The following is a 13,769-nucleotide window of genomic DNA, read 5'->3' on the forward strand; positions in this document are numbered from 1 at the left end:
ATAAAGTGAAGGTTCTGGAGTGGCCATCTCAATCTCCTGACCTCAATATCATTGAGTCACTCTGGGTAGATCTTAAAACGTGCAGTTCATGCAAGACAGCCCAAAAATGTACAGGAACTGGAGGCTTTTTGGGCAGCTTTACCATCTGAGAAGATAAAGAACCTCATCCACAAATACTACAAAAGACTTCAAGCTGTCATTGATGTTAAAGGGGATAAAACACAGTATTAAGAATTAGGGTATGTAAACTTTTGATCAGGGTCATTAGGCTAGATTCCGTTGACATTATGATTTAAAAAGAGTAAATACAGTTGATTGATAATAAATTGCTTCAGCCAAACACTAACCATGAGTGAAAGAAAAGTTTTTGTGCTATTTATATTCTCTGAAAAATGGCCAAAAAAATGTAAACTTATGAGCACCACTGTACTTGCTCCAAAGACAATTTATACTTGGAGGGGGCACCTCCCACCCCTTCCTCCTCCTTTTCATCTTCTTTGGAATGAGAAGGGGAATGAGAAGGGAAAGGTCCCTCTTGGGTAGGAGGAAACACTTCAACCTCTACCACTGGGATTAATTGTGAACCTTGCAAGGATTCTGAGGTAGAGGGCTGACTCAGATAGGTTTGCAAGTGAAAAGTGGAAAATAAAATTGTGGCATCGAGCTCTTAATTAACTGAGGCGATTAAATCACTGCATGCAGAAGCAGACTCTTCTTTCACCAGGGAGTCAATGCATGTTCTACATAGTGGCTTCCAACATTCAAGTCATTTTGCTTTGCATCAGGGGCATTTCTTTTTAACTGTTAAGTCAGAGCTCTTAGCCTGTCATAGAGACAAAAAAACAAAACAAAACCATCCCAGGGAGTCATTTTTTTCTCAGCAGACTCACTAAAGGTGCACAGGAAGCAAAAGCAAGACTTCATGTGCCCAGACAAGGCCCAGCCACCAGGGGAAAAGGGGAGACACAGTTTTGGACGCCCTTAGGAGACCGAGAGAGACCCCACGGTAACAAAGGCAAGATCAATTCAAACCCTTACATGGGTATTGCTGGTGCCTGTCCCACTTGCTACTGTTACCACATCTTCCAATGGCAGTTCCAGACTCCCATAGTGCTGCTGCGCCGGACCGGAAATGAAAAGACACCAGTCCCTTCCCCCTGCGGCCAGAAATGATTCTGCTGCGCCTGAGCCGCGAGCACCGCCCCCTTCCCAATACCTAATTTCTTGGAGAGGAGTCACTACCCATCCAAAAAAAATATAAATGCCGGTGGAGTGAGACCACCACCGACAGGAGCGATGCAATATGCCCAGTACCAGCTCTCCCAGAACACAGAAGGGGGGGAAGCCCATGTAATGCCAGAAGAGACTTTGGGTGGAAGCTGGGAGAACTAGGAATTCAACAAAAAGGAAAAAATGATTGGTGGTAAAAAAGGAGAAAGCTAAGCCTCTCGGGGCGGCACCTAAGAAAACTGACCCTCTCCCACCGAGCTGTTCCTACCAGCCAGAGGAAACAAAAACGGACATGATGTGGGGAGAAGCCTCCTTTTAAAGATTGGTGGAAGAGGCATTTCATGTTGTCTGGTGGGAGGAGTCACACTCTCTCATGTGCTGTTCTGAAAGACATTAAAGCGGGGTTCCACCCTAAAGTGGAACTTCCGCTCATCGGAACTCTCCCCCCCTCCGGTGTCACATTTGGCACCTTTCAGGGGGGAGGGGGTTGCAGATACCTGTCTAAGACAGGTATTTGCACCCACTTCGGGCATAGACTCCCACGGGAGTCTATGCCATTTCCTGTCCCGCCGCGCTGTCTGCTGGGACACACACACGGGTCCCAGAGACAGCGCGGACCACTCCTAGTGCGCTGTGTGACTCGCGCATGCACAGTAGGGAACCGGAAAGTGAAGCCGCAACGCTTCACTTCCTGATTCCCTCACCTAGAATGGCGGCGGCAGCCGAGACCCGAGCGGTCGATTGGTCTCGGCTGCCGACATCGCTGGACCCTGGGACAGGTGAGTGTCTATTAAAAGTCAGCAGCTGTAGTATTTATAACTGCTGGCTTTTAATATTTTTTTGCAGGTGGAATCCCTCTTTAAGGCTGCATTCACACCTGAGTGTTTTCAGCTCGTAAAACACCAGAAAAAACACCCGAAAAATGCCCAACATGCAAAATCCCATTCATTTAAATGGCCCCTGTTCACAGCTGAGCGTTTTGTAGCCTGAAGCTCAAAAAGTACATGAGCTTCTTTTTGGGCAGATTACAGGCGTTTTTTTCTGCTTTTTACATTATCGACCTTTTGACCTGTAAAAAAAATAAAATCGCAGTAAGAAAAACGTTCTTTCTGAAAACGAAATGCTCAGGTGTGAATGCAGCCTTAGGGAAAAAAGAAGATGTTTATGATAACAAAGTTCAGTCAGATTCAGTCAACAATACAATTTTGTGGCCAAACCATTATAGTTTGGAATTAGTACATTCTAGGACCTCAGAACAAAAATGACTTAACCACTTTCAGACCGGACCAATTTGCTGGTCAAAGACCAGACCACTTTTTGCGATTCGGCACTGCGTCGCTTTAACTGACAATTGCGCGGTCGTGCGACGTGGCTCCCAAACAAAATTAACGTCCTTTTTTTCCCACAAATAGAGCTTTCTTTTGGTGGTAGTTGATCACCCCTGCGGTTTTTATTTTTTGCGCTATAAACAAAAATAGAGCGATAATTTTGAAAAAAAACGCATTATTTTTTACTTTTTGTAATAATAAATATCCCCAAAAATATATAAAAAAACATTTTTTTCCCTCAGTTTAGGCCGATACGTATTCTTCTACATATTTTTGGTAAAAAAAAAATCGCAATAAGCGATTATTGATTGGTTTGCGCAAAAGTTATAGCGTTTACAAAATAGGGATAGTTTTATAGCATTTTTATTAATAATTTTTTATTATTTTTTTTTTTACTAGTAATGGCGGCGATCTGCGATTTTTATTGTGACTGCAACATTGTGGGGGACCCATCGGACATTTTTGACACATTTTTGGGACCATTGTCATTTATACAGTAATCACTGCTATATAAATGCAGTGATTCCTGTGTAAATGACACTGGCAGTGAAAGGGTTAACCAGTGGGTGGCAGTGTAGGGGTTAAGTGTTCCTAGGGGTGTGTTACTAACTGTGGGGGCTTTCATTTAGTGTACACTGATCTCTGCTCCAATCACATGGAGCAAAGATCAGCGTCACTAGTTGCTAGGCAGAATGGAAAAATGTTGTTTATACAGCATTTCCTCCATTCGGCCGCTCCGTGAGACGATCGCGGGGATGCCCGCGGCGATCGAGTCCGCGGGTCCCGCGACCAGACTCACGGGGGTCCCGACCAGCGCGGGAGCGCGCCGCCGGCGGCGCGCTCCCGATGGCACGGCGGCAACGAATATTGGACGTACATGTACGCCAATATGCCTGCCCGTGCCATTCTGTCAACGTACATCGTCGTGCGCTGGTCGGGAAGTGGTTAAAATGTGATGCCATGCAGTTGGTGTAGCTATGTGCATTATAAAAAAAAAAAAAAATCAAGGCTCATGAGGTATACTATATATATATATATATATATATATATATATATATATATATATACACACATACACATACACACACACACACACACACACACACACACACACACACTTACATATAGCAAGAGAAAAAAAAAATCAGAAACAAAAAACACACAGGTCCTAAATGACAACCACAGAATATTAAACAAAGTGTACATTAGATTTAATAAATTTTGCGCATACCTTAGGGCAGCATAACTTCAATAAGTTTATGGTTTTTCCACACATGTATATTTCATTAGCTAGGTGCTTTAAAAAGACTGGCACACAATCTTCTACTTCTTTGGATATCAAAATATATCCATGGATCCAGTAACGCAGATCTAACACAAACAAAGAAAATATGTTTAAATGAGGATGACAGAGGTGAATATTACAAGCAAATTCTTAAGCTTAATAAAGTACCTCTAAATCCCTGGAAGTCTTCATTGACCTGGATCATGAATTCTTTACAAATATCCCTTAATACACCACTGTAGACCCATTCATAGATAAACCTAAGAAAAAGAAAAATCTATTTTCACAAAAAAAAAATAATAATAATAATAATAATACTAAACATATTGATTTAACTGGATTCTTATTCAAAGTGTACTTTATTTTCAGTCATTTGCATGGAACATTACCTAGTGTATGGCTCACAACTGGACTTTAGAAGGGATAACAAGATTGGATAGTTTTCATTACTGCTGTTGTCAAGAGATTCTTTGTACAAATATGATAGCAACTTTACTCCCTGAAACAAAACAAAAAAGAACACAAAATGAGGGAAGCATATACGATTTTAAGGTTTAAGGGGAATGTAAAGTTATATATGCAGGACGGATCATTTAGAATTAAATTAGGTTAAGGGCCGGTTCACACAGCTGCGCGGTGCGATATCGCATGCGATCCGCACCACAGTGCAAATCACATGCGATGTCCGTGAGATGTAATTTCAGCCATACAGACAGTATGGCTGAAATTACATTGCATTCAGACTAAACTCGCACAGGACCCTTTTTTTGGTCCGCACCAGAATCGGATCACATGGGTGGTCACACCTATGCGATCCGATTCATGTCCGAACTGACAGTTCGTAGTATGATATGCAAGCTGAAATGGGGGTGTCATTAACAATGTATTGACACTCCCCGCAGTTCGTAAATGGCAGTGTGAACTGCCGTGCGAGTCGGATGCAATGCGGGAACCTGCAGTGGATTTGCAGGGTTCCTGCATCGCAGCAGTGTTAACCGGCACCGAGTTGTAGTTTGAGATTTCCAAAAGGTTTGTTTGCATGAATAATTTGCAACTATATACAGCATGGGGGGGCAGCCAATATTGCCCTGCAACGCTACATGTTGGTAGCGTTTTACTGTGCCTGCGCACAACGCAAGTCTATTAATGATTCATTTAAAAAATATATATTATATATATATTATTTTTTTTCTTAGTACATCTCAGGACACAAGGTATCTTCAATAGGTTATGCTGCAACTTGGTCAAACATTGGCACACAAAACAAACATGAAATCCCCTCCTAGACATTACCACTCCCATGTAGACAAGGCTTCATTTTTTGTAGCAAGTCATTAACAAAGGAAGAGTGAGATCCCTGTGTCCTGTGATGTATGCCAAGAAAATAAAATTTACAGGTAAACCAAAATGTTTTTTTCTTTACATACATACATCCCAGGACACAGGGTATCTACATATCCATTATGGCAGGGATGTCCCACAGCACTGAATATAAGACAAGGGCAAAACAGCAACAAACCAAAAAGCACCAAATACTGTGACTAAACAAGAACTGGTTAGAACCTCACACAGTAGCCTGAAAAACTTGTCAACCAAAGGAGGCTTGAACATCCAATTAGTAAAACTTTGTGAACATATGAACCTAAAACTAGCTAGCAGCCTAAAGAACCAGAGAAGCCTGAAAACGAAAAGCCCAGGGAGCACCAACACACCATACAGAATGAGCCGTAATACATGTATATGGTGGAATTTTTCCCTTTAGGCCATAAGTTTGAGAAAATTCTATTTTCTCAACATACTTACCTATAAAATTCATTTCTTTGAGTGCATCACAGGACACAGAGTAGGCTATATTCATTACTAACTGGGTTATGCACCACCCCTATAGGTGAATGGACACTGGCAGACAAAAATTAGACAGGAAGACCCTCTTTATATAACCCCTCCCATACAGGAAGTACTTCAGTTTTGTAGCAAGAAATTAACTCTCAAAAAAAGAGAGAGGGGAGGGACCTCTGTGTCAAAGTAATGTATTTTAAAAGTAAAAATGATTTTTTTCTTTATCGTACATCACGGGACACAGAGCAGGCCAAAAGCCAAATCTTCTGCTTCTTGAACATTACTTTCATGAACATGTACTGAAGACCAGGTAGCGGTCTTACAAATCTTAGTCACAGATGCATGATGGTGAAATGCCCAAGAGGTTCCTACACTGCTGATGGAATGGGATCTTACCCTGAAGGGAGGAGCTTCATCCTTCAGGCCGTAGGCCTGAATGATCAATTTGCAAATCCAAATAAGAAATAGATGTTTTAGAAGCTGCTTGACCTATTTTTGGGTCCTTTCGGCAAAACAAAAAATGCATCAGAACTTCTGATGCTTGCAGATCTTTTCAGATAGACTGATGTCTTGTACCACATCTAAGGAGTGCTGTCATTTCTCTTCTGCTGAGTGAGGATGAGAGAAAAAAGGTATACAATGTCCTGATTTAAATGAAAACCAGAAATGACCTTAAGAAAAGGGACTGAAGAGGACGTAGCACCACCTTGTCGTGGTGCAGGATAAATATGGTTCTTTACAAGAAAGAGCCGCTAATTATGTTACCCTTCTAGCCAAAGTGATTGCAAAGACAAAAGACAGTTTTCAAGTCAAAAGGATAAATGGAATTTCCTGGGCTGCTTCTGTAGCACCAACAAAACCAGATTCAAGTCCCAAGGACACAGAGGTAACTTGACGGGAGGTACCAAAACTAGTTAAAACCCCCCGAAGAAAGGTCCGGACTAAAGAGTGAGGCCAAGAGCCTTTGGAAGAACACAGATAAGGCCACAACTTGAAAAAAAGGGGGTTAAATACCATGCTAAAAACTAATAATAATAATAAATTAAATCCTACAAATATATAGCTGCAGCTAAAATTTGTAAGATATATACAAACACCGTGACCAAATAAATAGAAGAAAGCCACACATAAAATTAAGCTAAATTAATACAATAATAAAAGTAGACAGTAAATTACACCAAATGATCACCATAATGAACATTAAATCATAATAATATATATATATATATATATATATATAAATATGCAATATGTGATAAATAACCAATACATGATAAATGACAAATCCTCAAGTAAAGAGGATAATAGGGAAAAAATGGTGTATTATATAAAAGTCCAGTGAATTGAGTGAAAGTGGTGACTTAATCAAATCCTTCTGTGCAAATAAAACACCAGTGCTTGTGAGCCTCCACCACACAACCTATGCGCTTACCGGAAGGCAAGTGATATAGAGCCTGTAGTATTAGATCTGTAGTATTGGATCAGTATCCAGACATCTGATCGAAAATGGCAGGAATCAGCTGTGATTACACTGAGAACAAGCCAGGTATCCGAACTCAATAGGCAGACCAGTAAGCAACGATCACGGTCCCAATAGAAAAGGAAACTCACCATAGCGTAAATTTATAGAAAAACTTATTTCATAGCCAAAAATATTGCATTTACATTTAAAAATGATTAAAGCTCGTAAAAGAAATGCCAGCCGGCTTGCAGACACCCGTCCTAGACAGAGATGACCTCAGCACGCCACCCTCCCGACGTACGTTTCGTCAAAGAGTGACTTTGACAAAAAAAAAAGGGGGGGGGGGAAGGAGGGGGAAATTGCATACGCATCATATCCAATCTACTAGCCTCTGTGATATTAGGAGTCATCGTCCAATAAAAAAAATCCTAACGAAGGGCAACACAATTTAATGGAGGTATGGAGGAAAACAAATGGTAATGCAAAAACCACCCAATAACCATCAAAGATTATATAACTGATATTAAAGAAAAAAGAATAGTGAATACAGAAAACACATGAAAACCTAATTCACATTTAAAACTTAAAATTGGTATGCCACTCAGGGTTCACAACAAGTTCACATGATAATCAATATTTAAGAATTATCAAAAAAAGCATTAACATTAATTAATATCTACGTTCAATCTAAAAGGGGTATAACATTTTATTATTTTATAAATCCAAGCCATCTCCAGTCTTGAGATACCATGAGTCAAAGAACCTCCTCTCCAATGGGAGATAAACCTATCAATCCCCAAGGAAGATTGTCTTGGCCGGGTTCTTGTTATGAACTTCCATGTAATGTCTGGAGACTGGATACTTGGGAAAAACCATGAATATTTGTCACATGCTTATTAAGCCTAACCGAGAGGGCCTGCTTAGTCCTGCTCACATATTGCAACCTGCATGGGTACTGAAGCAGGTACACGACCCCCTCGGTAGCGCATGTGAAAAAAAGGTTTGATGTCAAATTCTCTCAAAGTACTAGTGGAAGTAAATTTGTGAGTTCTTCTGTGTTGACAACCACTCAGCGAACACACCCTGCATCTCCTACATTGATAAAACCCCATTAAGTTTTCAAAAAACAAAAAACACCTTCTAATAGGGGGAGGGTCAAGAACATTAGGTGCTATTCTACCCCTCAAGGAGGAAGCTCCTCTAAAAATAACTTGGGGGTTGTTTAGACAACCCTATGCCTTTTAGGGGTGTAGGGTTATACATCTATTAGTTCTTTTGTTATATTAAAATCCATGTTTGATAACTGGTCATTAATATACTCAGTATACACAGGTCAACAAATGCTTATTTATTTAATCGTGTCCAAGCAGCACAATATAATATTTTGTTTACATGCTGATAGTAGCCCAAATTATAAATGTATTTCTACAATCCGCCATATTGCAAATGATGTTGTTCTGTTATACCTTGCTGCACGTCTTTTGACTTTATGTATGCTTACGGTTTTCTTTACAATAAACTTGCTTTTGATTTAAAAAATAACTTGGGGTTTAGCGGGAAGTACCGTATTCAACACTTGAACGTTAGTCAATATGTGCCAGTGATTCTTAATAAGTTTACCAACATTTCTATGTTGAATAGAATACGTAGTAATAAAGGTCTCCTATCAACATTGGGGGGGGTCTCTCTCTCAACAAGTCCCTCCTATCTATTGCAGATACTCCTTCTAGGGTTCTACAAAGAGAGACTTCAGAATAACTTTTTCAAGGCCAAAACCTGCACCGTAATTGTTCCCAAGGTTAGTTTCATTTTTTCACCACGCTGAGGAAAGGAAAGGATTCTTCTAATCCTGTATTTCTAAGGATGCCATCCTCTGGTCTTACACCAAGCAATATAGGCCTACCAAACCCTGTGACAGACCTTCCTTGTGGCTGCCTTCCTTTCATTCAGAGTAGACAACACCGATCCCGAGATCAGGGTCAGGCTGAGCCACCAGAATGACCAGTCACCTCTTCTCAAATCCCATGGAAGAGATGCAGGAGGAGAGGAGTCGGGGGGGGGGGGGGTGCTTAAATTAGGGATAAAGACCGCAGATATAACTGGCACATGCCTCTTTGCCCAGGCGAATACATGGCTCACTTCCTGCTGAGCCAAAATGGCTCTTAGTGCCTCCTTGGTGGTTGATATAAGCCACAGCTGTGGCATTGTCGGAGTGCACCCTTATCGAGCAATCCTGTAACCTGACTGTCAAAAAGTTCAGAGCCCAGCGCACTGCCAGCAGCTCTAAAACATTGATGGACAAATCTCATTTCAATGGAGACCACTTTCCCTGCTGTGAAGTCTTTCTGGACTGCCCCCCCCCAACCAGAGAGACTGCCATCTGTGGTCACTATCTTCCCACCTGCTGGATGAAAAGACTTGCCCTGTATCAGATCTTGAGCTGCTAACCACCAACTAAGACTCAAGCGAACCTTGGTGGTTAGGGATATGCAACAATCCAGCACTTGAACCCTTTTGTTCCAACCTGACAGGCTGTTCTGCTGTAAAGGCCTGGAATTAAACTGGGCATAAGGAATTGCCTCGAATGAGGAAACCGTCCTCCCCCAACAAACTCATGCAGAGCTGAATGGAGGGGCGTTTCTTACACAATACCTGCCGAACTTGATCCTTCAAGGTATCGACTTTTCTTGGGGACAAGAACACCTTTGCCTGGACCGTGTCTAGAACCTTTCCTAGGTATTCCAGACACTGAACTGGCTCCAAAGCTGAATTCTCAACATTTATATTCCAGCCCAGGTGTTCTAAGGATTGAACCGTGAGACCTATGCTTAGTTTTAGACCCTGCAGAGAGTGATCTGAGCAAGAGGGCATATAGATAACCTAATACCAGGATCTGCCGACACCTTGGAAGGGGCCCAATTACTGGTGGGTGCCAGGATCTTTGTGAAGACTCGGGGGGGGGGGGGGTGGATGTTGCAAGCCTGAAGGGCAGTGCCACCAATTGGAAATGATGATCTTCTATCACAAAACGCAAAAACCTTTGATGAGGTTGAAAAAATTGGCACATGTATGTATGTATGTATGCATCCCTGATGCCTATGGAGGCCAAACAGTTTCCCATCTGGACTGAGGCCACCACCAAGCGAACTGATTCCATTCGAAAGGACTGGACTGAAAGATATGTATTCAGAGCCTTTAGATCCAGGATAGGCCTTATGTCTTCGTTCAGTTTTGGAGCCGTGAACAGTTTTGAGCAGAATCATGCACCCCTTTTGGCCATTGGAACTACATACAATTATCCCTTGAAGCCTCAAGCGGTCTAGTGCCTGGAACAATAAGCCCCTTTTTAAGGGGCCTGAGGGGACACTGCATTTTAGAAACTTCTGAGGAGGGGAGGCCTGTAATTCCAGCCTGCATCCTCGGGACACTGTGGAGTTGACCCACTCGTCCAAAACCAGAGATTCACAAATTTTTGCAAAATAGAACAACCTTCCCTCCACCCAAGCGAATAGGGGCATCCCTTCAAAAGGAAGGCTTGGTGCCAGCCTTAGAGGTCTTCTGGACCCATAAGTTTGTTTTGGCCTTGCTTTTGCTGATTACCTCTGGCTCCAGTTCCTGGCTGCCGCCAAAACTGCTTAAAAAGGCAGAAAATTTTGAAGAGGCAGTTCCCAAGCTCTTAACTGAAGGACGCTTGATCATCCTCTTGATGGGAAGAAGCAAGCTCTTTCCCCCAGAGATCTTTTGGATGTATTTATCCAGACCCTCACAAAATAATCACTCCCTGTGAAAGGGAAACCCAGCCAACAACCTTTTGCGAGGATGTTCAGCCGACCAGCTTTTTAGCCACAAACTCCTACACATGTGCAGACAGGAGAGCTAAGCAGGAGATTTGCTGTAGAGAGTCTTTAAGGGCATCTACAGTAAGAACAAGGTCTGAGGTAAATCTGCCATATTCTCAGGAGAGTCATCCTCCAGACTAGGCCCATTAGGCCATTTGACCTGGTCCTTTAAGGACTTACAAACAGCAATAGCTGCCACTGTGGCCCAATGTTTTTAATTTCTTATCATCAAAGTCCTTAAAGATCTGCGCATTTGTCCACCGGACAAGTTAAACTCTTATTTAATAGAAAAGACTGCTGCATCCGAGAAACAAAAATTCTGTCTGGGTGCAGGGGGTGAAGTGGAAATGCCTGCACACTCTGTGAGGCTTTAGAGACCCCAAGGAGGACCACGTCCCAGGGAGCTCAACTGGAGGTAACTTAAATGCAGAACGAAGCATCTGCGTTAGAGAATGAACCAACTTCCTGACATTATTGTGCATGCGTGGTGTCTCCACATACATGATCCATGTGAGCAGCCGACTACGCTTGCGCGGCCCCAATGTGCCCACAATCACAGTGCATTTTTTAAACTTGAGGGGAGGTGAAATTATTGGAAAGTGCAGATAAGCATCCCCGATAACCACTGAGGCTAGGAGTTCTCCCTGCTGGACAGAGGCCACCATTAACCACACCAATTCCATCCAGAACTTCTGCACTCAAAAGAAACTTGTTGAATCTCTTGAGATCAAAAATAGAGCAAACATTGAAATTTGGTTTTGGAACCATGAAGAGGTTTGAGTAAAAAAAAAATAATAAAAATAAATAAATAAATAATCACAAAACCTTTTGTCCTCTGGAACAGGGATGATTACGATGCGAGATAGAAGATGACCAAAAGCTCACCTGTTCACATCTGAGCATTCTGTCACCGGAAACAAAACGTCTGAAAAAGACCCTAAGCTCAGAAAAAGAACATGAGCTTCTTTGGGGAAAATTACAGGCGCTTTTCTGTCTTTTACATTGGTGGTCTTAACAAAATAGCAGCAAAATCAGGTGACTTTGAAACACTCAGGTGTGAATGCAGCCTAATGCCCCGTACACACGAGAGGGATTAAGTCTGACAGACTTCCGACGGAGTTCTAGCGGAGTTCCGCCGGAGTTCTGGCGGACTTTTCGACCGAACGGACTTGACCACACACCATCACACCAAACTCCGACGGAGTCGAACGTGATGACGTACGACTGGATTCGACGTAGGAAGTTCATAGACAGTAGCCAATAGCTGCCCTAGCGTCGGTTTTAGTCCGTCGGAGTAGCACACACACGAGCGAATTTTTCGAAGGGGACCGGGTCCGGCGGAGTTCCGTCGGGAAAATTTGAAGCATGCTTCATTTCTAAAGTCCGTCAGACTTTTGCAAAGCTAAAGTCCGTTGCAGCCCACACACGAGCGGATAGTCCGCCGGACTCAGTCCGTCGGAGTTTGGATGTCGAAAAGTCCGCTCGTGTGTACGGGGCATAAGGCTTTTGCACACTCCTATAGCCACAATTGTCAGTTGTAGAGCTACCTCTACCAGCGCAAATGAAGCTTTAGATAAGGCCTCCGTGTACACTGATTCAATGGATGAGTTAGTACTTTGGTTATCCTTGCCCCTGAAGGGGTCCTGCATCCAGGATGGTGGAGTTACTCGCAGGTTGGTGAGCTGGGATGAGGGGGGGGGGGGGGTTTAGATTGTCTTCTATTGTATATCCCGCCCTGCATCACAAGGAGTTTTTTGAAAAGAGAAAATCCCACCCACCCCTGCAAAAAATAAAAGCCAGCAGCTACACATACTACAGCTGCTGACTTTTAATAGCACACTTACCTGTCCTGGAGTCCAGCGATGTTGGCACCACAGCTGATGTTTCCATCAGCTGTCGGGTGCTGCCACCACCATTGCCGGTAAGAGAACCAGGTAGTGTAAGCATTATGGCTTCAGACCGTGTCCCTACTGCACATGCGCGAGGCACTGCTGCGCTCTTCTACTGGCCCAGCGGTGGGGGGAGCCCAGCTGCTGACATAATTTGCCCAGTCTTCTGTAAGCGAGGATAGGGGACCTTTACCCCCCCCCCCCCCCAAAAAGGTGTCAAATGTGGAACTGGAGGTGGTGGGGGGGACAAATGAGTGGAAGTTTCACTTTTGGTTGGAACACTCCTTTAAATACTGGGACCTCATCAACTGGTACTGTAGCATCTTGTTAAAATAACAGACCGCAGGAACCACAGAAGGCATATATTTCTTAGTGAACTCATGCATGTAAGGAATAAGGATGTTGTGGAGGACACCATGATCCAACCCCTGTAATCTTTGGAGAGAGGACCCAAGATGTGAAAGCTTTAAATTGGTCTGGGCCACTTCTGTAAGAAAACTCACAAAAGGCTATTCAATTCTCCCTCATTATCTCCTAGGTCTCCTTTGGGCATGTGAGGTTCCTCCACTAATATGCAAGCCCTAAAGATCCCTAAGGTTGAAACTGTATCAAACCCTACTCTATATGAATAAATCTGTATGTAAAATCCCAGAGGGAAGGGCCTTATCTCTGCGATATATACTTCTCCAAGTAACCAGATTTCAACCAATAAACTTATATATATGTCAAAATGGGAGTCTGAATGCTCTTGGGTTGAGATGCATGTGTGGATAATCTAAAAGAAATGCATGAAGTCTCTGAATATCAAGTAAATTGCTGTGAAACTCTACTAGGTGGTATCGGACTTTGGTGAGAATCCATCCTTTCTTCCCTAATGTGTCCGCCCTTTGCTTTAGA

General features: G+C 42.8%; 1 protein-coding gene across 1 annotated transcript in view; it reads right to left on the reverse strand.

Moving 5' to 3' along the window:
• TUBGCP6 (tubulin gamma complex component 6) overlaps positions 1-13,769 on the reverse strand; it is a 92,043-nt gene that overhangs the window by 49,275 nt on the left and 28,999 nt on the right. Inside the window, exons 8-10 of the mRNA XM_077473122.1 lie at positions 4,233-4,342; positions 4,012-4,103; positions 3,790-3,929 (exon numbers count right to left, since the gene is read on the reverse strand). Coding sequence (XP_077329248.1) covers positions 3,790-3,929; positions 4,012-4,103; positions 4,233-4,342 — 342 coding nt within the window. The remainder of the gene's footprint in view (positions 1-3,789; positions 3,930-4,011; positions 4,104-4,232; positions 4,343-13,769) is intronic.

Source organism: Lithobates pipiens, unplaced genomic scaffold (assembly GCF_037356315.1).
Source record: "Lithobates pipiens isolate NorthernLeopardFrog02 unplaced genomic scaffold, aLitPip1_a1.2 Scaffold_8, whole genome shotgun sequence".
Taxonomy (NCBI): Eukaryota; Metazoa; Chordata; class Amphibia; order Anura; family Ranidae; genus Lithobates; species Lithobates pipiens.